The sequence below is a fragment of the Chrysemys picta genome, chromosome 7 (assembly GCF_011386835.1).
Source record: "Chrysemys picta bellii isolate R12L10 chromosome 7, ASM1138683v2, whole genome shotgun sequence".
NCBI classification, from domain to species: Eukaryota; Metazoa; Chordata; order Testudines; family Emydidae; genus Chrysemys; species Chrysemys picta.
Window position 1 is genome coordinate 57217613 of NC_088797.1, and position 26914 is coordinate 57244526.

At 47.5% G+C, this 26914-nt stretch overlaps 1 protein-coding gene and 1 long non-coding RNA gene across 5 annotated transcripts in view; one reads left to right on the forward strand and one right to left on the reverse strand.

Annotated features, from left to right (window-relative positions):
• Window positions 1–20576, reverse strand: part of LOC112059977 (uncharacterized) — a 34088-nt gene extending 13512 nt beyond the window's left edge. The window contains exons 1-4 of one of the 3 annotated variants that reach the window (XR_010589168.1): window positions 20266–20576; window positions 19520–19684; window positions 17755–17832; window positions 3297–3402 (exon numbers count right to left, since the gene is read on the reverse strand). This is a non-coding gene — a long non-coding RNA (uncharacterized LOC112059977). The remainder of the gene's footprint in view (window positions 1–3296; window positions 3403–17754; window positions 17833–19519; window positions 19685–20265) is intronic. The other 2 variants (XR_002889266.3, XR_002889265.3) reach the window with 2 other exon arrangements.
• Window positions 14768–26914, forward strand: part of PAX2 (paired box 2) — a 114196-nt gene continuing 102049 nt past the window's right edge. For both annotated transcript variants that reach the window (XM_065551553.1, XM_065551554.1), the window contains exon 1: window positions 14768–15027. In XM_065551553.1, coding sequence (XP_065407625.1) covers window positions 15003–15027 — 25 coding nt within the window. In that variant the 5' untranslated portion in view covers window positions 14768–15002. The remainder of the gene's footprint in view (window positions 15028–26914) is intronic.

Sequence of the window (26914 nt, forward strand, 5' to 3'; positions counted from 1 at the left end):
ACTGACAGCTTTTTGTCTGGGTGGGGTTTTATTCCTATTTAAATCTAAGGAAGTATAGGGGCAGTTAATATAATAAGTTTCAACACATTCTTTTCTGAAAATTCACCTCTGCTAGGCTGGTATGGTTTTTGATCCTTTACCATCCAGCTCTTCTGGGGGGCTCCCCAAAGGTACTTACACACTTAAGTCCTGTTTTTAGGCACCACTGCGACCCACAAAACTCCCACTTGGCTACCACCTACCCTGTAGGCACCTAAACTTGCTCATTGCCTAAGCGTTTGGAATAAATGGTCCCCAGGTGCCTGAATTTTTGCCTCTGGGCCTGCACTGCTGCCTCAGTCTAGGTATCCAGACACCTTTCTCCCACCTGTACTTTGGAGCAAGTCACAAACCAGGGAAGATGGGCTTTCAGCCACCTAACTTATGTGCAGGGCTAGGTCTGGTAGGCATGCTCAGAGGCCACCTATCAATCAGCCCCAGCACACCTGACATTTTCAGATTACTGAAATGACCTGTTTTGTATTTGCAAAGAATACAAAGTGGTTATAAGGGAGCTAGCACCTCCTCCCCACAACTGTATTGAGTGACCTTAGGTGCTAGCTCCCTTATAACCACTAGCCCAGGGGTCAGGGAACTCCCCTAGATGTGGGAGGCCCCTAGTTCAAGTCTCCCCTCTGCCTGATAAGGGCAAGGACTCTGCCACTTGTCCAGTGAGTGTCCTAACCACTGGGTTATAGAGTCCTCCTAATTCTTTCTCTGGCCCAATGACAAGTTAATTATTTAAATAAAGCAGAACAACTTCCATAGGAGATGCATATCAGAATAGCTCCCAGCCATGTGCAAAAATGCCCCTACCCCCCAAAAAAAAATCCTGGAAGAGGCTCTAGTGAGACCTGCCAACTCACGACAACCAGCAGTGCAGGAGAATTAGCTGCTCGGTCCCTCTCCCCAGCAAACCAGGGTCAGGTGAAGCTGGATAGCGCTCGGCTAGGGAAGGAAATGGGACTCCTTATTTAACACCCCACGGGGGGTGGGGGGAGGAATAAACCCGATCTAGAAGAGGCAGCACAAGAGAGTGGGAGAATGGAGACTTCTGAATACCGCCCCCCCTTCTCCCTTCGAAGGGAAGCTGAAATAAAAGGCAGAGGGAGCCTTGTGTGTGTTTTTATTATTATTATTTCTGATTAAAGAGGAATTCATTTCATCTCTGCCTCCTGCCAGGGGCTGAGGTGCCACCATTGAGGTTAACGGTGCGGAAGAATACAAAAAAATTTCATTGAGGAGGATTATAAAAGTTACTAGCTGGAACATTAACAGAAGAGTAACTTGTAAAAAATGCAATATTACAATATTCACAAGGACGGTAGAGCGTGGTAAAGCCATAAAATTCAACATTAACATCTTCTACAGCCTAGATAACCTAGTTAACAAACATTGTATTGGAACTACTTTTCTGCAGGGCTGAGGGATACGCTTGGCCCAGGCTGGAGTGCTGGGGCCAGCAGGGAGAGGAGGCAGCTGGTGGGATGGGTGCTGGGGCTGGGTGGCCATTGGGGTCCTGGGGGGACGCTGTAGGTGCGGTCGGTGTTTCTAGCAGTGGAAAATGGCCTGACCTATGGATCCCACTTGGGCCAGGGCTCCAGCCCCACAGCATGACATCTAAGGCGTGGGGGGCAGAAGGGACACTAAGGTTGCCCCAGTGTTGAACCCAGTCCCTCCCGGGCTCTCCTTACCCCCGGCTTCTCCCGCGTAGTGCCTTCGGTCACAACCGCCCCCCCTTCCCTTGCCTCGGGGTCTCTTTAAAGCCATTCCCGGGAGCTAATTGCACTTGTAGGGTTTGCCTAACTCGACCAATTTACCCCTGCCCCTCCCAAAGGTTACCCCGTGTCCAAAGAAAACTTCCAGGCGGCCAGTTCGCTTCTGATTGCAGGGGTCGAGGGCCGGCTGGGGTGGGTGTCTCCGGCCCCTTTACAGTGGGCTTTTCCCCTATCGAGGGTCCCTTTCCTCGGCGGATGCCAGCACCCAGGAGAAGGCTGGGGGGCAGCAGCTCAAGGGACGGGACCCCCCCCCCCAGCTCCCTGTCCTGCTTCCCAGGGCGACGCCCCAGGCACCTCGGGGTGCACAGATCTCCGGGCAGGGAGAACAAGTCACAGCTGTTGCAGTGGGGGCGCGTGCCCGAGGAGGGTCGGGACCCAGGCCTCCGCTGGAAAGGGTCATGGGAAGGGGGAAGAGGAGACGGAGATGCGGGAATAGTAGGGGAGCGGGTAGGGCAGAGAGGGGAAGGCGATGGGGCTGGAGGGAGGGGGGGGCAGGGAGCCAAGCGTGCCAGGGGATAGGAAGGTGAGGGTGGGATCTCTGTAGTGGGTCCCCGTACGACCCATATGTCACCCTCCTCCCTGGAAATGGGACTGCAGCGATTACAAAGCCAGTGTCCACTACACACGTGGAGTCGGGAAATACTGGGCTTGAGCCGTAGAACCACACGGCTCCAAGGTCTGGCAGGCAGGAGGGGCGAGCAGCTGGGGATCCGGAAGTGGCACCAGGCCTGGCTATGCTCAGCCTTGAGTTATTTTGCTGGTGGCCAGAGAGGGAAATGCCATCTGAATTTGCTGGAAAGTTACTTTAAACCGCGAGGCCAGTTGTATCCGCCCTAGCTGAATAGTTAGATCCACAGAAAAGTGGGATCGAGCCATTATAAAATGGATAGCCAAAGAAAGAAAGAAAAGCAGTAATGGTGGAGCGGAGTTAGTCCACAGGTGACCTGTGTATTATCTGATCAGAAATGTGCATTAGTGCCCCGGGTCACCCCAGTCCAATCTGCGCCTCTTGGTCATTTGGTTTCCCTCTTTGCAAGGAATATGGTCTTTACACAAAAATTCCTCGGGGGTTCAGTGGGGGCCCTGCACTGATGCGGAGCTGATGAACTTCTTGTCATTAGCACGGCTTGGGCAGTGATTTGTCTAATCCAGAGCAGCAAACCCAAAGCATCGATTCTTTTGATTTGTCGCCAGCCCGATGTGCCCATATAAACGACAGTCAATATATTTTGCAGCGCCGATTGAATTTTTCACGTCAAAACAGTCGAGGTGTTTTAAATGTTGCATGGAGGAGAATCAGGTTATTATATTATTGTGTTGTTATATTACTGATTTTATTAAGCGTTATAATAATAATTAATTGGGAATTAATAGGGACAGTTCTGTTGCAAATACGCCAGATTAAAGGAAAAGTACTCAGGCTGCTTCCAAAACTGTTAAGGACACTCCTGAGCTGTTACGGCATCAGGCGAAACTTACTTCTCTTGCAATAGGTGGGGGGTTCATTTCCCTGTTGTCTGTTGTTTTAATGTTGCTTGTCGCTGCATCTCTCTCTCTGTTCTCTGCTCTCTCTCCATTCTCAAGGCTGTTGAGATGCAAGAAGCGGGGAGTGTGAAAGGGCCAGAAGAAAGACAGAGGAAGAAGGGGGGCGGGGGGAGAGGGAGAGGGAGAGAGAGAGAGAGAATTGCTCTGAGCTGCTATGGAGTGAAATTCAGTTCCCTGGGGAGTTAGCAGACAGTTTGTGGAGATGTTACTCCAGAGTTTCAGACTATGATAAATATGATAATTTGTATAAAATTTGAATGGGTTCTTGTTTTCAGGGAGAATGCCTCTGATGATGAATGTTCATGATTTTCAGATAGATGGCTGATAAAAAGTGTATTGAATTGTTGAAAGCGATTTTAATTTTAATTCTCTACCTGCAGATGTCTGATAATAATAATGTCTCCTAATAAAATAGGAAGGTGTCAGTTTAAGCAGCAGTATCTCGCTTCACTTCATCCTTCCCATCCCCAGACTGTGGCAACATTAACCTCTTCTTATAAAAAGGCACATAAAATTATTATAATTACAGAGTTATTAATTTTAAAAAGAGGGTTAGCAGGATTTTTTATTATTATTAATAGAGCTCGCACACTACCCCTAGAAGTAAATCCCTCTGTGAAATGATGGAACCGATTGCTAATTCTATTATTACATATTGCCTAGGAATTGCCTTTCGGGTTTTTAATTAGAGCCATTGAAACCCAAAGAGGGTGGGGCTAATTATTTTTATCCCCCCTTTTGTTGTTATTTAAAAGCCACTGATAATTCTCCTGCACTCAGAGTTTAGTGTCAGAAACAGATTTCCAGCAAAGGGGAAATCCGGTATAAAGATCGCTGCGTTTGTAGGTTTCTCTCCCAAGCAGCGTGTGTGGATTGCGTTAATTGGGTTCTGTGGGATCGCCTAGACAAAACTAGTTGGGCCAGGGGTGCCGCTTTGCACCCGGCTCCGAGTGTCTCTGATCTGGGCTGAAATTTCACATCAAAAAGTCAACCAAATAAAAAAAAAACCTCACCACAACTTTGGTAACATGAAATCAATGACCTGGCAGTTACACTCCAATTAGCGCCTCCTGCGAAGCAGCCCTGAGCCAGTGCAAAAAAATCAAACACAACACAGAACTAACATTCTTCAAAAGGTCTAGCCCCCAGTCTGGGCAGCCCAGACTCAGCCAAAAACTCTCCTGATTCCTTTAAAATAAGTTCGCTACCAAAAAATGTATTTGCGCACACACAAACACACAGAGAGAGTATTCAGTGCTATCATATTTGGGTTGTGGATTGAAAATTAATCCGTTTAAACCAACAAAACAAGAATCAAACCCACTCCGGTCCCTGCGAGGTAGCCACCAAATAGACCACGATTTTAGTGTCCTTTGCAGGGTTATTCCTCCTCGTCCCCGAAATGCACAGACAAATTTTACATTCATCACGGGCTGAAATTTGGCGCTTGTGGTTAATTCAAAGTCGGATGATACAGGTCAAGAGCTGGAGACATTATTCAATATTGTTATTAGTATTTAGGGGACAAATCCCTGAAATAGGAGTTTCTTTGAGAAATAGGAGTGTTGTTTTAGCAACAACAAAATCATCTTGCGAAAGAGTAAAGAATTGTGCAGATCTTATCAATTCTTTATAGAAGACATCAAGTTAATATTTCATATACACATGCCCAGAGAAAGAGAGATCCATATAAACACAGAGAGATATATACACATATGTATATATACATGTGTACCTTTCTATATATGTATGTGAAATATTAACTTGGTGTCTTACAATAACTGGTTATTTACAATAATACATTTATATATGAAATGTTTTATATTTTATAGAGAATTGGTTATTTATATATTGCACTGGACACATATTTACAGGTCTATACAAAGAATCAGAGAACTGGTAATACAGCGAGTTAGAATTGATAATATAAAGAACAGTCATAGATAGTCATATAAAAAGAATTGGTAATATATAATATGGTATATATATTCTAAATTCTTTATATGACCATATAAAACAATATACACAGAGACGAACAATGTATATGTATGTATGCGCGTATAATATATAAACACACACATATATATAAACATATATATTTATATATATTCTCGATTCTTGATATGATTACATAGAACTATATATACAGTTTTCCACTCGGAATTAGAGCAGTTGTAAGTTTCTGACTACTGTGCCATCGAGGCAATTACCAGAAGGGTTCAGTTGTCTGGTCACCCTCAGATCTGTATTCAGGGCAATTAGAGAGCAGGAACCGCTTCAGAAAAATGGATATATTAAGGGGGAAAAGAGTTCAAATTATTGTAAAAAATGCACATAAACGATTCCAACAAAGTAGGGAAGCAGAAGCAGCTTGGCGTGCAAGGTTTCATATTGGAACTGCTTCTGCTTTAGACCTCGGGATTAATCAAAGAAATCGGTGCATTTGATGAGGAGTTATTCAGCAGCTGAGCTCTGGAAAACTGCATCCCTGCCCTCTTTATACATTTTATTATTTTCAATTGGGTTGAAAAATTAGGAGTGTTTAGAAAAAAGAAATACACATTTCTTCTTCCAGCGGGCTGGAAAGCTTTTATTTATATTCCCTCTCTTCTTGTCTTTCCTTCCCTTTCTTTTCCCCCACCTCCCCCTTCTTCCCTGATTGGGGCGGGGGAGGGAATGCATTTGAGAATGTCAAAGAGTGAACTGGATATTCATGTCCTAACTGATACTTCTTCCTGATTCTAGCCTCCCGCTCCAGCATTTGCTGTGCTGGTTTCTATTTAGAAGCCCAAATCTCTGAGTGAGTAGCCAGAACTGCTTGGCCCCTCCATGCAAATGGGTGCCAGAGAGATGAAGATGGCACACGTCGGGCTAAGCATGTCAGCTTCCTTTCAAGTTTCCTTAAACTTCTCTCTCTCTTTAAAGGCTCGGGGAATATCTCTGTGTCTGGGTGGGTGAGGAATCCCTCCACGACTCTACAAAACTTTAGTCTCAGGACTTGCCAGCAGATTGAACTCCTGGCATGGCGAGAAATTATCCCTACAGCCAGAGGTGCCCATCACACACCGCCCTTAGCAACTTTCTCTGCTGACATGTGCTTCCAGGGCTGGTAGCCGTTGGGCATGTTGCTTTCTTTTTCTAATGCCGCTGGTTGTTTGTGCGGGACCGCGCTCAGAAGCTGCCCCCGTCACTTGGCTGTGCTGGGAGTGCAGCTAAGGAGATCTTGGAAAGGGACACATACGAAGAGGCGATTCCTGCCGCGCCGGTGCTAAATCCTGTCCTTGCTTGCACAGGGATCGCTTCGGAAACAGGAGAGCTTTCCTATTGATTGGCTGGAGAAAAGCAGGGATTTTTTCCCTTCCTGCTGCATGAGGGTGGGTGGAGATCTTGAGCCAATTTGTCAGTTATTAAAGGACCCTGCCTGGGCCTGGAGAGCTCAGGGGCATTTCTCATCTCAACTCCGAATAGGAGAGAAAAAAATGGCAGTCAGCTATCTGTGATCATTGACTCGAGGGCACATTTCACATCATCTCGCAAATCTGCATTTTGTATGAAGTGGCCAAAACGTGTGCTGGGTGCCTAATTTTCTCTCCCTTATAGGCGTTAAGGAGACTAATGAGAAATCGGCTTGAAATTGGCTTGTTCCTACCCCTGCAGCCTTTTCCCCCCATGGGGGAGATTGGAACCCCCCTTATATCAACTGGTTGAGAGCCGGCCGTAACAGAGTTAGGAGGCAGACCTGCAACTTTCCTTTTCTCTGCAGCTCCCAGACCACAGCAGGGACACCCGGTGCTGGTCCTGGGCTAAGGTGACAGGCCCAGGAGTTAAATTCTCCCCTGCCTCTTACAGTCTCTAGTGACGTTCTGAGCCGGCCCCTAAACACAAAAATCTTTGTCGCTCTCTGAATATGCAGAGAGGGGGTTTCACATAGCAGTGCTCAGCCAGTCCGGAGCGACCAGTGGGGCTATTATTACAATTATTTCTACTTATAATAATTTGTTTTCCTAGAGCATTTCTAATCCTCCTCCATTCAAAGCAGGCTGTCAGGGGAGGGTACATTTTATTTGGAACTTCTACAGTTCTCCACACCTCCAAATCTTCCTTTCCCCCGCTGGGAGGGGAGAATGGATTTCAGTCTATTGAAACTTCAAGTGTGGTCACATAAACCACCGAGGGTGAAATCCCGGCTCCATTCAAACCAGCAGCGGGCCCGGATTTCACCCCTGCTCTTTTAGAAATCAGTTCTCTATGGAAGGTGGCTGTTTATTCAGCTCTCTATTGTTTTTTAAACTGCTACTTCTACCAAGCTGATTTTTCCTCCTTGGGTGTAAGTCCCCTTGGGCGACTGATCTCGTAGTAGCAACGGTATCAGATGCGGGGATCTCTGTGTTAGCCACCCAGTTCTGGCTCCGGAGAGAGGCAAGCTACTGAGAAATATGAGACTGTGCCCAGCAATGTCCTCTGGGGCTTATATGCAAAAGCAGAAGGCTGTAGTCAGTTCAAACTAAACTTCCTGACAAAGTTTTCTGAGAGTCATACAGGGCGTTGGATTATCCATTATTACCGTGTATTATTGTTTAGTTGTCAAGGGTGGAAAAGGAGAAATGAACTAGAATAGATATAAACGGGAACTCCAGCGCTGCAGAAGGACAGTAGCAAGGCCCGATTCCCTAATCAAATCCCCAGTTCTTCTAAGAACTGTCAGGAAATCACTTTCTGGAAAAAATTGAGCGTTAAACGTGTATGTGTGTGTGTGTCCCTCCCATAGGGGCGGGTGCACACAGATACACACACTCAAAGAATCCTAAACCGAATAATAAACATTCAAGCTAAAAAAAAAAGTGTGGCAAAAAAATCTTAAACTTTAAAAACAATTTAAAACAGCGATTGAGGGGCTTCATAAAATTCCAGTGTAAAAACCACCTCGTCACGATGTGTGATAAATGTTGCTGCTTTTCCGTTTTCATGCTAATATCCACCAAGAGTTTGACTTGCTCTTAAAAAATCTCATCATATCTCTGCTTCCGTCCTGCCTTTCTCTCGCTCCTCTTTTTCCTCATTCTCTTGGTTTGTCTTTTTCTTTCTTACAATACTATAATCTATCCACCCTCTTTTTCATTTTCTCATTCAGTTTCTCCCCTTTTTTATTCTCCCCCTTTGTCTTTTGTTAGTAAAAAATCTCTCTCTCCTGATTTTCATCCTATCATTCACTTTTATCCTTCTCTTATGTTCTCCTTTTCCTTTCTTTTTCATACTAATGAAATTTCCTCGCTCTCCCTCCTTTTGATTTTCTCTGTTTTCCCTTCCTTTTCTGCTAAGGACATTAGCCCCAACAAATTCACACCGACAAATCCAAGCTACTAACTCTATAGGGGGGTTTCCCTCCACCCATCCCAGGCTGTCCTTTACAGAGGGCAAACCCACCCCACCCCAGCTGACAGCTCCTCACCTGGCAAACCGATCTTTAGAAATTATTCAGAACCCACCAGGAAGAAAAATAATAATAGTTCACCAACTCATGTGCTTGCAACCCGCCCGCTTCTAGCAACTCCTCCTCACTTTTGTGCTCTGAGCAGCCATCTAGGGGAGTTTGACTGCATCTCAGAGCAACTTCGCTGGGTTTTGTTCTCGGCTGGGTGGGGGCTCTGTGCGGGGAGCTGCTGGGAATGGATCTTGATTTATACCTGAGCTGCAGGGGATGTCCAAAAATATCGCCCCCTCGCCTGTGCTCCAGGGCACGTGGCCTGGGGGAGACACCGCAGAAGAGAGCTGCAGCCTGCAGGAGTTTCTGGGTGGGGAGAAGCTCCCCGCACAGGCCGGCTGCACTATCCCCTCTGGTAAACGGATCCGCTCCCCGTGCAATGCCCGAGCGGAGTTACTGCTGGGCGCTTTAGCCTGAAATAACAACCGGCTAGGGCAGGCGTCCTCCTCACAGTGCCTGGGTCATAATCGACAGGCATCAGGTATTGCTTTCGGTAGGAAGTTTAACCCGCGGTTGTTTCAGAAGGGAGAAAAGTCCGCTTCAACTTTGTGTGTGTGTGTGTGTGTGTGTGTGTGTGTAGGAGCTGGTTAAAATTCCCTTTGCGGGGGCAGGTGTTTGAATTGCAAATGTTCTGAACAGTTTGGTTAATCATTTCCTGGAGCTCCAAACTATGATGCTAATGATACCCGTCAGCCCAGTGCTGAACAACCTGGGCTGAATCCGCTCTGCTGTGGCTTCCAAATGGCCCTGCCCCACACGCCCATCTACTCCGACTGCAACTTTAACCCCCGGCCAGCTTGTTCGCTTTTTCGCTCCGTTGGGTCCCTGCCTCGAACCCAGCCCTCCCAGCTATGTCACTTCACGTGTGTCTCAGGCACATCCCAGAATAACCCCCCACAGAACTCCCAGACACTCGGCCCAGCCCAGATCCTGGCCCCAGGGGGTCTAGTCACTGATCCCTGTCAGGAACAACGCACTGAAATCCCCCCAGGCCAGGCCAGGCCCAGTTCACCCAGTAACCTGGCCTGCCTCGATCACATCTTGGTCCTGCCCCATGGCAGCTCCTGTACCAGTTCCCTAATCGCCCATTCCCTGTGGCTCCTTATTCCCTGGCCTACCCTAGACCCAATTGCAAACCACGTGCACCATCTCTGCATCTCTCTACAGTATCAGATGAGCATCCTCATCTATCCCACTCCTAAACCCGGCTCGCCCCACCCAAGAGCCATCCTCTTGTCGACCCTCTACAGCCCCAAACCATCGCTATCCCTGAATACTGGCGTTCCCCGCCCCGTCTCACTGCAACCCAAACCTTTGGCTCCATCCCAACCCCGCAGCTAATTCCAACCTAGCCCAGTCTCGGCCAACCCAGCCCATGCATGAAGCCGGCCCAGCGCTAATCCCACAGCAAATCAGCTACAGTTGGATCCCCGTGCAGTTTCACCCCCAACGGACTCCTCATCCCAAAACCCCTAATTCCACTCCCGCTGTAGGTGGGACCTACTGCAAACCTGGACCCCGTTCCCTCTGCAATGAATCCGGGGGCCAAGACAAAATCCCGCAGTTCCAGTCTGTCCTCAGCGCCCAGGAGCACCCCCTTCTTCCTTGCTACCCCCATCACACCAAACACCGCCCGGTTCACACTCAGCCCCTGAACCAGAGCGAATCCCAAACCACTCTACTCCAGCAAGCCTTATTCCAAACTCAGGCTCCTCTCAAACTACCCCTTACCCTGGGCGGTCAGTGCTCAATGGCAACCCCAGCACCCAGCTAACCTCCGTCCCTGCACCCCTGTACCAGCCCACCCCACTTCTAAACCCGGAGCCCATCCACTCTAGTCCCCTCGACCAGACCAGCCCGAAGGTCATCCCAGTGCGCTCCAAAGCAGCGCCTGTCCCAAGCCAGCGCTCACCCCCAGCTACCTTCCTCCTCCGACACTCACTGCTCTGTGTCCGGGGCAAGCACCCAGAGGAGGTGGGGTGAATGAGCCCTGGTTTGTGGAGTCTGGTTGCTAAAAGACCTATTCTGCATTGGACAAATCGGTAGGCAATGTCAGGAAAACGGAACGGTCCCGGCTTCCTGGCGATTCTCTACAGGAAAACAGGAGAGAAACCTGCATTTTTATTCTACACTAAAATGTACCAGCCCCACCCCAAGGAAGCCAGTTGCTTGTGACTGTGTTGCCTGTTGCAGTGAAATCTTTCTTGACCTATGGAGAAGGTGATTTGTGCCATCACCCCCCGTCTCCTCTGTTTCTTTAAATGTTGGCTCCGTGATTTATTTCCTAAAACGACCAGAGTCAGCTGGTGATCTGAGCCCGGAACTAAGGAGCAGATTTCTCCAAGAGGGGGTTTTATGAACTGAATTATCACAGTTATAGGAATGAGTGCCAGGTGCTCACACTTTGCAGGGGAGAGTCGCTTCTCTCTCGCTGCACTTCCCTGGGAACTTTCTCTTCTAGAGTTAACTATTAACTGCTGGAAAGCAGGCAATTTTCTTCGGAATGTAAACTATTTCCTTTATACGGGAGATAGACGGAGTGATTGATTAATCTGAAAATAGATATTAAAATTAAATATGGCTAATATGTGTGTTCATTTTAGATATACCTCGCCCAGAGAAATACAAATGTAGATCTATGCAGACCCCAGGAAAAGAAATTAATTCATGCATTCAAAGTGATTCTCTCTCTTATTTTTGTTTGCAGGGCGGTATTTTAATTGTTTAATATGTGCAATTACTAATGTAATTATATACTATATGAGATTATGTACTACATGCATGTTATGACTTTTAAACTAAACTTAGTACTTTTGGATAATTTAAGCATTATACCCAGATGTACAGACACTCTTTCCTTAACCTGTGTATTAGATAATTTTAACATTAGCTTTATATTTAAAACAATATACACTTAGATGGATACATAGATGTGTATAATACATTTTAAAGAAAAAGACTATGTATAAACGTATATAGAAATATAATTTTGTGTACTGTATGTTGCCTATATAGGGATAAAATATAGAGAATGTATATAGCACGTCTATAGTACGTCTATATAGTATATCTGTTTCTAGCATCTAACTATATATTTATACGCATATCGATTTGAATGTACATATGAATGTACATGTACACACATACATATGTATATACATACATACACTATGTAGAAGTATATGCATGTGTATATACAATCTAACTAGATATTTACACACGTATAGATTTGAATGTACACAGCATATATGTATTTATACATAGACATACCTGCTATATCCTTTATTTTCTTCCTATATATGAACAGAGAGGGTACACATATATATATATTTATACATAGTCCGTGTATGTGTATATATATGTGTGTGTACCCTCTATGTTCATATATAGGAAGAAAATAAAGGATATAGCAGGTGTGTCTATATTTCTAGATTCTAATTAATTGTATATCCCTTTAGCAAATATAACTGATATTTCTGTGTGTATAGATACATAGGTACATACGTACACACATACACATACGTATCTCGCACTCAGGGATTTACCGAAATTATTTCGGTAAGCACTTTTGCTTTTTGTTTAAGAACAAAGGATCTGTGCCCTCTTGCCTGACCCCAATGGGAAATGTTACATCCCGGAAATCTGGGAAGAGAGCGATCAACATAAATCCGGATCCTTCCATGTGTTGCTTTTATCCCTCCGCCAATCCCGCTCTAATTAAATGGTGCCTATTTGAATGAAGAGGAAGAAGTGGTCGCACACAAGGCGCTTTGCAAAGAAGCGCCCTGCCCCACGCCGCACCTGAGACAGGCGCGGGGCTCAGCTCCCCGGTCCTTGCCCTGCAGCGACCTGGGACTGCCCCGGTACATAGCACAGCCGCACAGCCCCACAGCCCCGGGCGTGCGGGGACACCGCACGGGTCTCTCCGCGATACTTGGAGCCCCTCTCTCCCCTAGCCAGGCTTGGCACAAGGACTCCCCCCCCCCCTTTGTCGTCCCATTCTGCCTACCTTTCTCCATTGCTCACCCTCTCGATCCCTGTCCCACCCTCGCTTTTTTCCTGCCCGTTTCCTGTGTCTCTCCCGCGCCCTTTTATTTTTATTTTTTGCTCCCGCTATTTTTTCTTTCATCGCCCTGAATTTCTCTTTTTCTCTGCACTTGCCCTGGGATTTCCCCCTGCCCCGTTAGCCTCTCTTTCTCTCCCCCTTTCTCTCTCACTCCCCACAGACCCCGTTTCCCTTCCCTCGCGTTATTTGTGTTTCCCCACCTACACCCCCCAGAACCCCAACATACACCACATTCCCCCTCCCCCCCAGTTTGTCCGGGGGCCCGGACAATGACCGCGGTGTATGAAGTTCTAACTGGTTTGTGTCAGGCAGTTCTTTCTCACTCCGATGTAGCCTGGCGTGACGGATTAAACATCAACTAGTTAAATAAAAATTAATATCAACTGCCTCCAAACTTCTAATGTCATGTTGTTTATAACTAATGAACTGATTAGGGGATAAACACATCAGGAAGACATTTCTGCTTCCCTGCTCTTTTGAGAGAGGTTTGCAGAACTCAAAGTAAATCTCCCAGAGTCCCTTTTGTTGTGTTTTTTCCCCACACTAGCTGGGGAGGGGTATCCTTCGGCGGCTGTTGGGGGCAGGATTGGAGGAATCCGGGGTGCTTGTGTGTGTTGGGGGGAGGTATTTGGAATTATTTAAATATGTCCCCGTGGAGGTATGTTTCAAAGCAGCGGTTCTGCTTTGCTCGGAGCAGGATTCTGCCCGGGTGAGGGGATCTGGTGAATTTCACTAGACAATGACACAAAGTAGCCTTTGTGATGATGACTTCGGAAAATAATCATTCCTGCGATCACTGACTTTTTATTGTCTCCTATTTTAATATTGAAAAGGAAACTTTTTTCTTTGCTTGAAGCTACAATCGATGATTTTTAAATGTGATGAAACCAACGTCTCATTCCAGCCCTGTATTTTATACAATCATCTACTTCGCTGCATTGTTCCCCCTGTATCTGGTGTTAACATTTTCCTAAAGACGTTAGGGAAAAAACAACAACTCAGCCTCATTTTGGAGGGAAAAAAATCCCAAGCTTTTAAATACTGTTTGCCCAGTACTGTCGGCCCTGACAAGACAATAATATCAGGGGAAGCTTTTTAAAACCAATTTAGCAAATGCAGAAATGCAATTTTAATGAAGAATCGATAGGAGAATGGTTCATTTTTCCTGGGACTCCTTGTTGGAGCTGAGAGGGATTTTCAATCAATGCAGGGATGGAGGGGGGAAGCGAAAGAGAGAAAGAAAAATATTCGCTCAGGGGTGTCTTTACCACTGAGGATTTTTCTTCACAGCTCTTACGCTTTGAAACCGTGAGGTCTTTAGTAGGGCTTCCAAAATGTGACAATCATAGATAGATAGATTAAAACGTCTCACTGAAACACACAGCCAAAACTTCATCATAACAGACAGAGACTTTACAAAACTGCTTCTTCCTCTAAACGAGTGAGCCCCGGTATGTCTGGAGACTGAAGGGGCAGCGTAGCCCCTCAGGCCAACCTCCAGAGTTGGCCATCTGTTTAGACGAGCTGCATTGAACCCCGTCCTCCTTGTCCACTTCCCAGCCTCCCCACCCCCTTTCTCTCCGGCTGGAAAACCTGCCTGGCACCACTCTGCATTCCCTTCGCTTGGACCCAGTTCTCTCCCCTCCCCCGCTAGCCCAGCACCCCCAGCAGCCTCCCTGTAAACTTCCAGGAAGTTCCTCCGCAGCCCTGCCTCATCTCGCGCCCCTGTCCCTGCCCAGCCCCGCGGCTGCCCAGCCCCGATGCTGGGGTCAGGTGAGTCCGGCTGCACTTTGAGAAGCAGCAGCGCTGCATTGGCGTCGATTGTTATTTATTTCCCCCTCCTTCGCGCCTGTCCCGGCTCAGTAGAGCGGCGGCTCGCTCTCCGGGGCTGGCTCTTTCTGTGTGTGCGCGGGGCGGCGGGGTGCGCGCTCTTATCTAAACCGTTTAGTTTTGGGTGGTTGCGCCTAGATCCTGCGAGTCCGCGGGGGGAAGCGGGACACCCAAGCGGGGAGGAGACGCAGCAAGCCAAGGCCGCGGCCGATCTCCTGGGCTACAGCCGTCCCGGGGAGACGGACCATTAGGCAAAGGAGCCATGGCTCAGAGCTCAGGGAGAGCAGGTAAGGGGGCGGGGGAGGGAGGGTGCAGTGAGGGGGCAAGCCCTGAATATTCAGGAGGGAGGGAATGAGCCAGTCACCCCAACTCCCTCCCTTGGCAGGAGGCAGCTGAGCTGCCTCACCGCCTGGGCCTCCTCTCCTCCACCAGGTCCCCCAACATTTCCATCCAACCTGCTAAATACCCCTTCCCCGGCACACTTCCTACAGCGTCCGCGCTTCGGACCACGTCAGACTTGGTTTCTCACCTTGTTTCTAGTGAGTGCTTTGCTGGCAACCCGCAATAGAACGGCCAGATGGGTGTGAGAGACATACACGCACGCACTCTGTGTGTGTGTGTGTGTGTGTGTGTGTGTGTGTGTGTGTGTGTGTGTGTGAGAGAGAGAGAGAGAGAGAGAGAGAGAGAGAGAGAGAGAGAGAGAGAGAGAGAGAAATGCATGCATTGTGAGTGGCTGGCATGCTTGCTCACTGTGTATGTGTGACATGTATGTACTGCATGTGTGTGACATGCATGCACTCTGTGTGTGTCTGTGACATGCAGTGTGTGTGTGTGTGAAATGCATGAATTGTGTCTGGCTGGCATGCATTCACTCTGTGTGTGTGTGACATGCATGCACTGTTTGTGTGACATGCGCATTGTGTGTGTGTGTGTGTGAGTGTGTGTGTGCGCGCGTGTGTGCTCAGCCTGGGCTCCTCGTATTTACTCTCGCTCGCTCTCCCCTTCCCAGATCAGCTGGCTGCATCTGTTGCAAACTGAACCCCCGCCCTACCCCGTATATAATTTTACTTTTGAAACTTCTACTTTTCCTAGCACGAGTTTTGTCCCGCCTGGAGAAGGCTAACGGCATTGTATCCATCTCCCCTCGGACGCTTTTCCCGTGGGCTGCTTGGTGCGTGTGCTGGGTTTCCCGCGTGTGCTGAAGGTTGTTTGCGCCTTGCCAGTGGAAGTGTGGGGTGTGAGGAGCTAGCAGTTCTCGCGTGTGTGTGTTGTGCGCCTTGGGTGTGCTGTGCGTGTTGTGAGTTAGTGCATTGGTTTGGGGGGGGGCGGCATTGGAGAGTCCAGGTCCCAGCGCTAGGATCTGGAGCTCGGAACAGGGATTGCGAGGTTTACACTGGGAGCTAATGATTTGGCTCCATTTAGCTACTTCACACCCACCTCCTGCCCCCAGACCATGACCTGACGGGAAATCTTCCTTTCCCATTGACGGCTTTTTTTTTTTTTTTTTTTTTTTTTTTTTTTTTTAATGATTTGCAAACAAAGCTTCAAACAACCCCTTCTGTGCAGGAGAATTTCCTCGGGGCTCCTGACCGGCTGATCACGGGCTAGGCGCACAATTGTGCAGTTTGGTTCTTTCAAATTACATCTAGAGCTGGGATTTTTAATTTCATTGTGAAAAACAGAACCCTACTTGAGGTTTATGTGACAAACCTTGCTGTGTGCCAGCGCTGACTCGTTTGCTGTCTAACTGCTGCTAAGAGCCAGGGTGGGGTGGAGCGGGGGGATTCCTTGTTACATTTGGTAACTAAGGTTTGCTGCTATGATTTTCTTTTGCCATTTCTGATCGAGTCATAAAATGCAATATCCACGAGCTAGGGACGTGGAAGTGCGCGCGCGCATGTATACAGATCTAGGCAGAGAGAGAGAGAGAGATACATATAGATATGCACACACACACACATACATGTATACATACATATGCACACACCCCTACCAGGCACCAGGTCTAGTACATATATACGAGCAGGGTTATATATATCCATAATATAGGCAGGTTCATTGTGTATATATAGTGGATTTGATTGTGAATATATACCCGGTGTTCCTTTTCCCTTCTGTGTTTTTAAAGGGTCTGCTGAAGTCCCTTTGCATCTGAGGTTTAAGTAGGGAGATCAATAGCAAACAGTTGTAATGATCTAATTAATTATGGCAAAATTAAAAGCGAGTAGAAAATCAATCTCTGATGGTGTTGAAGATGGAATTAAATTGATAGTCCATCTGTTCACCTCCTAGACCGTATAAATATGCAACCCAAGGACGGAGCTAATGGGATCAGGCTGCCTGGGAGACTTCTCTCTCTCTCTCTCTCTCTCAATCTCTCTCTTCTTTTTTACTTCTCTCCTTTCTGAAGTGCAAACCTGCAAAATCAGCCTCCTCTGCGCTTTCCCCTCCGCTCTGTATTTACACCGCACATTAGAGACTCGCAAAAGAGGCTTGTGCCCCACCACCAAAACCAGCAACAACCGCCACCGTCCCTGAGTGTAAAAAAAAAATCTCTATTTTCAGGGTGAAACCACGTGCAATAATATGAATTTTTTCGTTCGCTCCCCTTTATTAAGACAGGCGGCCGGGTTACTGTATTAATTATTATTATTATTATTATTATTATTATTATTATTATTATTATTATTATTATTATTATTATTATTATGCATTATTTATTTAGATAGATATTAGTACCCAGGTTTCTCGGGGATCTCGCGCTCTGTTTTAAGGGTCCTTTTGACTGGCTCAGGTTTGAGAAAAGTGATCAGTTCCTTTAGCACTATTAGTCTGAGTGTATGTGAGTGTTTCCCTGGAGGGAGGCGCAGGCTGGCAGGAAGGGAATATGCAGATAGTTGTTGTTTGATTTTGTTCTGGCCATATGGAGTAACCTGGAAATGAATCTAATTAGGGGGGGGCTTCACAACCCATAACTGCCCCGTAACCCACCCTCTCCCACCTCCACCACATACCTGCACCTGTCCCAGCTCCGCCATCCTCCGCCAAAGGGGCCGCTCGCCTGGCTGAAAACTTCCTGTGGCTTCCTACAGCTACACAAATATTCACAACATTTGTTTTGTTTTGCATTAGCAGCGTCATTTCAAAGAAAGGAGACCTGATGTCATGGCTACATTACAGAGCAAGCATCGAAGTCCTAGGATACAATCCATTATGCGCTACGTGTAACCGTTTCTTTTAAAAATAATAATAAAGCCACTATTTCCCTCCCATTTCCCCCCTGATTTGTATACATATGTGGAAAGCGTAGCAGCAGAAGAGAGAGCAACCCACCTAGGATGAATCGCCAGCTTGGAGGAGTTTTGTAGCTTCCCGGCCCCTTTTAATTATGAAAAATGAAACCTTGGGGCTGCAGTTCACTTTGAAATTAACCGAACAAAACCGATGATGTTTATTCCCCGGGTTAGAGTTGCGTGGCGTGGATTAGGGAGAGGGGGTGTAGTTTAAATAAGTGCAGGCTAAATATAAATCAAATAACGAGGAGAATTTACAGGCCCTGTTCTAATCGCGCGTATACACACACACACATATATACACACACACACAAACAAACACAAACACACACAGAGACAACAAAATATTCGCCACTGAGCTATCTCACTAAACTGTACTAATTTAACTACACAGAAGGCTTAGAGACACATCCTGAAGACTCCACCGTGGAAATTCTCTCTCCTTTTAATTTCCCCCTCTCTGTTTTCTTTCTTTCCCTTCCGTTCTTATGTGTCCCCTTTTCTAACACCCGGCTTGTTTCCACAGGCCAGGGCTTTATACTGGCTCCCCAAACCTTTGCCTCGCCTGAGATCTCATTCTGGTTTTGGCTGGGAGGTCCTTGTACTTATTTTTAAGCTCAGGATTTGAATGCTTCTCAGTTCATGTCTCGAGGAGGGGGGAAAGGTGTCTGGCTGCTATTTGAGGACAGTTTCCTTCTAACTTCGCCGTCCCCACTCACTTCTCCACCTACCCAGAGAGGTACCCTGGAGGCGCTATCACCAATCGGATTTATTAATTGGTGTATTGAAAAGGATTGATTGACATTTCCTAATGGAAAGTACAACCTAGTTTTCTGCCGGACGCTGAGCTCCCGGCTATCCCTTAATAAAGTAGCCCTGAAGGCGAAAGGTAGATTTTCATTTAAAGTGGCCCCAACCTCAATTTCACGGAGTAGATACATTTTAAACACACACACACACACACACACACACACACACACACACACACACACACACACACACACACACACTGCAAATTAGAGCTAATTTAATTAGAAACCAAACCTGGGCATACATGTGTATTCGCCCCCAAAGATTGAATGCCAGTCTCCCCCCGCAGCCTGGTAAATTAAAGATTTCTTTCGGTTAATCACAATTTATATACATTTTTTTAAATTATTGATTCTGTATATTGTTAACAAAATCCAAGGGGCTGTTTTGTTTGCCCACTTTGGGGCGTCAAACCTGCGTGTCAGAAATTAACTGATCCCCTGCTGGTTGTTTCTCTGTCTCCGTCCCTCCCAGAGAAAGGATTCGCTTACAAAGAAAAGTTTGTATAGAAGTAGAAGGTTGTAATTCTGAACTTACAGGTAGTGAACGAGTCGGGAGCAGCAGATTTGGGAGTCCGGCCGGTCAGGATCACACACGCACACACACACACACACACACACACACACACACACACTCAGCGAGAGGCTTATCGATTGGTGACGTTTTGTTTGCAAACCTCAGAGAGAGGAGAACGGAGGGAAGGGAGCAGGGTGGCAAAGGAGAAGAGCGGCAGGCGAGGTGGGCAAAACCTTCCGCAGCTCAGTGGAGATCCTTTCTTCCTTTGCCTGGCTCTCTCTAGCCCGTGCGTTTTTCCCCCGATGTCTCTCTCGCTTTTCTGATCCTGCAGAGGCAAAGGGGAGATGGAAAGGGTTGGTGCCTGCTTACAGTTTAGTTCTGGGGAGCCGGAGTTTGCCCCCCCCCCGCTTTTATCCAGTCACTCCTTTTGGGGGTTCGTTTCTCTTTTTTCTGTCTCTTTCCCCTTCTCTTCCCCCCCCCCCCCCCAGTAAATTCTCCTTCCCTTTCCCAGTGGCTCTGATTAAATCCATTCTCGCCTGCTTCTCTCGGCTCCCCGCTCTCCCAGTCCTGTGTTCGGAGTCACTAGAACTCCGAGCCCGTTAGCAGCTGATGCTAAAGATGAATGACTCTCGCTGCCACTCTTTTTAATTAGGCGTCAGACTCGGGCTTTCGCTCTGACCGGTGGTGGGAATCGTCACCTTCAAAAAAAATAAAAACGATCCAAAATCGTCATTTCTCGCTGCTTTCACAGAAGGAAAGTGTGTGTGTGTGGGGGGGGGGGGGGTGTCCCCCAGAAACTTACGGCCCGTTTGTGCCCGGTCCCTGAAAATGCCCCATATGCAAATAAACTCCCTAGACAAGAGCCCCTGACTGCTCCTGGCAAATTTCCCCAAGCCCTCTCCTCACCTGCGTCTCCCTCACTGGGGAGGGGGATCCCTTTGTTGGTGCATTTTCATTCTTTGTTCGGTGGCGAAAATGGGCCTTCCTTCCCCAAAGAAACTCCCTCTCAGATTCCCTCTGGTTATAAACATAGCCAGTTCCGAAAGGGGACTCGGGCGGGGAGGGCGGAGGGGAGAAAAAGTGTATGTGTGTGTGGGGGGGGGGAGGTAGCGGCAGGGTTACAGAGAGACTGGAAAGAGCTGCTAGAAATGCCACATTTTGCAACTTTCTTTCTGTCTGATGGATTAATTTACCTAAAGAATCGGCCCTTACTTAGCTCGGAAAGAAAGAAAGAAAGAAAGAAAGAAAGAAAGAAAGAAAGAAAGAAAGAAAGAAAGAAAGAAAGAAAGAAAGAAAGAAAGAAAGAAAGGGAGGGAGAGCAGTTACTGGGAAATATGTTACTTTCTTACGAGTGTGAAGAAGTCTCCACCAAACTTGCCCGTCTGGCCCTGTAACATGGGGAACCGGCTGTGGTGCCGGACGCAGTCGCTGCCTTTCTGTCCTCAGGTCTCTTTATGAGATGATTTTTGGAAATGAATTCCAGGCAGTAATTACCCACCTCGGCCCCTGGGACTGCTGGAATTACCCTTTCCAGGGACTTTAATGGGAGAGCGAAGGGGTTTTCGCTGATCCGCAGCACTTTTCGCTCTCTCCCCGTTTTATGGGTGCATTATAGCGGGGTTATAGAAATGGGTTTGTGTGTGAGAGAACTGTAAATCCGAACATTTACAAATGGCCCTAAGGCAAACTAGCCTTGGACGGGCAGAGAGAGAAGGAGAGAGGAAGGGGACAGAGGGAGGGTCTCCCCTTAGCGCTGATTAAAAGGAGACTTTAAAAAGCGTCTAATTCACTCATCTGGAGTTTTATGGAGAAATTAGAGGAGGACAAAAAATATCTCCAGCTGGGGGGGGGGGGGGAATCCCAGGCCCTACCCCTACCTTCTGCCCGGAGCAAAGGGAAACCCAGAACAGGCCGGCTTTATGGCTCCCAGAGCTCCATACCAAAATCAAGGTACATTTGGACCCAGTTTGTCTGGGACAGCCAAGCAGTGTCCACCTCTCTCTCCCCGCACATACCTATTAAGAATCACCCTCCGTTCCCCCTATGTCCCCAGGGAAAGAAGAAATGAACTAGGATTTCAAATATTCTGATATTCAGGGGAAATATGAGAGATCCGGCAGGGTTTTATCCCTACATCTCCAAATCCCACAGCGTTCTGACTGTGGCTATGCTGTCTGCCTCTGCATGCATGTTTTCTGTATGTATGTGCAGGCAGGACAGGTGTCTGTCTAGATGCATGCAAGTTTGCAGTCTCTTTGCAGGTATGTCTGTTATCTGTAAACATGTCACCGCAGTCATGCTAAGTACACACGTGATCACGTCAGCACACGTCTCACATGCATGTGATGTCTGCCTGCATGTTTGCCATCTGTCCGTGTGCCGGTATATTGGTGGTGTGTTTGCATGGATGTTTGCAGTCCATCTGAATGCATGCACCATGACGAGGTGCACACGTGCATGAATATGTACAGTCTGTCTGTACACACGTGTGTTTGGTGGTGTATGTGCATAGTATTATTATCTGCAGACTGTATGCAGGTTTGCAGTCTGTGTGCCTGCATGTTGGTGCTGTGCACGCAGGCATGTATTTCTGCTTTCTGGAGGCATGCTTAGGAGGGGGTTATATCCATACACGCATGTTTGCATTAAGGCTGTCCGTATGTCCATGGCCTGGGAGACTACTTGCCGTGTTTTTTCAACCCTGGCCAGGGTCTGCCTCCAGCTCTGGACGGCCCGCACGGTGCGCTAAGAGGTGGCTTTGTTGCAAAAGAGTCTCTCCACAATGTTGGCTCTTCCCCCCACCCCCTCTCAATGAGGCTGTAAAAGGTCTCCGGCTTGTCTCGTTTTTGTGGCAAACGCTCTCTTGTAAAGAGGAGAGGTTAAAGTGTCGGTTACTGAATAAAGAGCAGCACACGTGGGCTATTACCATTCAGGGCAAACAAATGCAGAGAGGGGAAAGCCAACAGTAGCAGCGGCAGACAGAGCAAAGGAGCAAAGCAAAGCCCCTTCCTTCCTTTTCTGCCCAGTGCCAGGATGCCCAAGGAGCCTGTCCCCCAGACATGGAACCCACCCATGAGTCACAAAAGAGAGAAAGAGAGAGGGGGAGAAACGAGGGGGTCTTAGATGGGAGGGGGAAAGAAAAAGAAAGAAAGTAGCTTTAGGGGGAATGTGCTGTGGAGTGTGAAATTGCAGCCCATGGTGCTCCATATTGTACCAGAAGCTCTCCAAAAAGCTCATCCTCCAACGTGACCAGAGGTGCTTAGAGAGAGGGGGGCTCGGAGACACACAGAGGGAGGGGCCGAGACAAATATTAGGCGTTTTTAATTGTTCGTTTGAAGCTAACTTTATTTCAAAAGGGAAAGGAAAAAAGCAGTGGCCTCTTGTCTCCCCGATGCACCGATTTCGGGGTGTGAGCGAGAGAGCGCCAGGGACTTTAACCAGCACCCCCTAATTCCTCTCCCAGCGCCCCTTCTCTGCTCGAACTCTCCTGAAGTCCGGAGTCCTCCCTTTGAGCCGCCCTTAAATTTCGGAATTTCTTGAATGCAATACTCTCCTCCCCCCGCCAAAAAAAATCCCTCCGAGCGCAGCTCCCTAGTTGGGTTGTTGGGAAGAAAGAGGAGAAATCAGACAAAAAGTTTTGCGTTTGGGAGTTCCCGCGCATGTGTGAGGGGTATGCGGGCCGCGGGGGGTATCAAGGACAGATCCAAGGTGTATCCTCATCCCTACCCCCTCAAATCAGACTCTAACTCGGGGGATCAAATCCAAGTAGTCACATAATGGTTTCATAAACCCTCAAACACCTCACCTTGAGGCAACTCCCTTCCTCCAAATTGACTCTCCCCAGAAGCAACCTACAGGATCGGGTTTTCTTCTTCCTTGGGAATAAGGTTCTTGACCCACTTGGGGTGAAAGGAGTTTGCAGAGTTTGGGAGGGGAGGATAGCCAGGGTGGATTTTAATGTAAAATCATAAGTAAGTGTGTGTGTGTGTGGGGGGGGGAGAGGCCTGAAATAAACCACCTAAAAACGAAGTATATTTAGAATGAATCATTTCACAAGCCTGCAAAAAGAAAAAAATGATTTTGTGACGCTCAGGAGTTAGCAACATTTTTAGATAACATAAATATGAGAATTGTCCCCACAACAACCCAATTCTGTAGCAGTAGATTCGGCGTCTTTCCAACCCTATATATATGTATATAAAACGACCAGACAACATGGGTGCGGGTTATGGTTTTGGACGTAATGATCTCAGTCAAAATCATTTTTTTAAATAGGCCCGAATCCTAAAAAGAAATGAACAAAAAGGCCCGGATCATAATTCCCACCACCCCTCCCCCTCCCCCGCTTTCAGATTCGGAAATCGCTTCCGCTCCCCACTTTTGCGGGACTGGGAAGAGGCGGTTGTTAAAACTAACATTTCATTCACTCCCTTCCAAGAGCGAATACAAACCTGCCAAGTCTGAAGAACAGCCCCAGAGCATTCAGCGAAAATTTGAGGGGAGCTGAGCAGAGCATTAGGGTGTGTGTGGGGGCGAGTGGGATCAATAGCAAAGATTTGGGCTTGATCAGTCGGCGAAAGGCAGCTAATGAAGCAAATCCAAAGATCGGTATCACCTCAACTCCTCCAAAAGTTTATTTTTCTTTAAATTTCCGCAGAGAGGCGGTCGCCTCTTTTGAAGTGTAAATGTTTCTAGCTGGGGGGGGGGGGATAAGGGGAAGGGGAGAGACTCTCTCTGGAATAAAAAAAAAAGAAAGAAAGAGACAGAAAGGTTCATTTAAAGTCGGACGGGAAAAAGCAGCCAAGCCTGACCGAATGGGAGCCGAGTTTGGGGGGTTCACTTAAAAAGAAGAGTGGGAGCTCCCAGCAGATCTTGCATTGTTCCTGATCTCGAATTATTAAGCGTGCGCGGGGAATATTCTCAGAGATCCTTGTGGTCTTGGATATTCCCCCCTCCGCCCGCAAATAGAAATTGTTCTGTGGATCTGAATGTTGACAAAGCAAATCTTCCAGGAAGCCGTGGGGAGGGAACGGGCGCCAGGTGACGGTGCGATATGCGGGGTGGGGGAGCTCTCTGAGATTATCTCCTCCCCTCTTGGGGAAGCAAAAGACTTCCTTGTCCACATGGGAACATTGGCCCGATTTAACTGGATCAGACACTGGTTTCGTTAAACTGGGCGAGCCGCTGGCACCGACGCGGCTCCAGAGTCATTGCGGGTTCCTGGACCCCTTTGCTAATGCGGGGACTGTAGTAGGGGAACAGAGTCAAAGTGACACCTCCCGCAGGCTGGGGGGAAATTCGTCTTCTCCTCCCCCGGCCCCACCCGAGGAAAGTTGCTGTCTCATTAACACACAACCAGGCGCTATAACGCCCCAAGAGCATCTGCGTCGAGGAAGCTCCCCCCAAAGGACTCCCCGAAGCGCTAATCTGGTCCAGGTTGTCCCCTAGCAGCGGAGGCCCCTGGGGCGGGGTAGTCAGGGAAAGGAGCTATCAGACTGGGAGCAAGCGGGCTACAGCTAGGACAGTTACTGGCTTTCCCAGTCCGCAATGCAAACCGAAGTTATTGGAGGGGGGAAGAGTTCATGGCAAATGTCTTTGTAATTGTGTGTGTTTATCAGTCTGTCTCCCTCTCCCCCCGCTCCCTTTCCTTCTGCCCAGCGCTGGCCGGTGAGTGTCAGAGGTTTGTCAGCCATTTGCTAATATTTGCTGCGGCTACTGGGTGGCGGATTAAGTTCAAATCCGGTTAATCTGAAACTTTCCCCCTGCGATAGAAGTTGATGTGTATCAGTTTGGAGCCGCAGACAAAAAACAAACCGGAGAGCGCCATCTACAGGCCTTGGGAGGGAAAGGAACGCCCGCCCCCTTCCCGTACACCTTACACAGGATTTGATTCCGAGCAGTCAGGCCTGCTTCACCTGCAGCCGTCCAGTCCTGAACGCTGCCCCCTTCCTCCTCCCTGCCCGCCTCCCCCCACCTGCTCCGTGCGTGAGCGGGGAAAAGATTCCTTTTTGATCTACCTCCTCAGCCGGGCGAGTGGAGAAAGGCAGCTAGCAAAGTAGGAAGCAATGAATAGAGGGGAGGGGGTAGGATGGATGGCGGGGGGGGGAGGTTCACCATGGGGAGCAGTGAGTTTGCCGATGGCAAATTAGGGCTATGTGAGTTGCAAAGGGGAGAAATGAATTTTCGAGAAAGGGGCACAGATGCCTCCCAAGCGCCCCCCCCCCCCAAAACCAGAAGCAATAATGCTCCGTACGGAGTATTTCCACACGCACACACAGGGGCTCTGAGCCAGAACCGCTCACAAGCCTCTTCCAAACTTTACATCTGATGGAAATTTAAAGTCTTGGGATTTTTCTCCAAAAATCAGGGAGGAAAATCACAGTCATGCCGGGCTTGATAACAATAATAATGAACATTAATAAACATTAGCATTAATTGTAACAGCAATAATTATTATTACAGATCCGACTACGAATACTGCAAACCTCCATTAAAAACGTAAGACAAATGTAGCCTTCGGAGGGAGTGTTTGGATATTTCGGTTTCCACTGGCTTAGCTTTTTTTTTTTTTTTTTTAATGTACACATTGAAAACAGGTATTGTTGTCTTTCTCTGCATTTAACCATATATAGTATCGGAAAGATTTTTAAATCAGGGTTTGCAAACTCAGGGGAAAGAGAGAGATAAAACATCAGCTGAAGTGCCAAAATGATTTATGAGATGGTGGAAAATATTTCATAAAGATCTCTCGGAGATTCTTTACTTAACCAGTTAGAAAACAAAGGGGCTATTTTGTGACAGATAAGCAAAGAGGTGGGAAAGGAGGGACCAAGAAAGGAAGAGGAGAAACGAACAGTGTTTCATATGATGATAAACACATATGGAAACAAAAATTTAGCTCACAGCAAATTGCCCCGTTTTCACGTGTGAATTTATTTATCCCCAGGTGGGCGTTTCTCTTCTGCTTTCTTGTTAGGTCAAAGCCGCCTCTTTTACTTTTCGACCCGTTTCCGAAATACTTTATAAATCCTCTGCCTTAAAACAAACAAACGGGGAGGAGGGACACTCGGGATTATTTTATTTTCCTTATTTTGACACACGCGCGCGCAAAACCAGAGAAACTTTGTAACCCCCGGATTTGTCATCTCCGAGTCCCAAATATGCCACTTCAAAGCGATACAATAAGGAGGGGTTTTTTTTTAAGTTAAACACCGAGAAAGCTTTGATGTGTATCAAATCCCAGCCGCTTTAGCTCGAGAGATCTCCTGGATCCTGAAGGCGGAAAGCACTTTCATCGGCGGCTGAGGGTGCAAAAAAAAAGAAAAAGAAAAAAGGCCGATGAAACTGACAAGCGCTGTGTATGCGTGGGGGAGAGAATGTGCTTAAATAGGGGAGTTGGAGGCGCCGCAAACAAAGCAGGGAATCAGGCTGTTTAAGCTCAGCGCATCCTCCTGTGTCCCCTAAATATTTAGAGCCCCGTCCCCTCTGCAGCCCTTATCTAGAGTTTGTCTTATCTGCTAGTTTCGTTTTTCTCTGTAGTTTTAATCCCAACTCT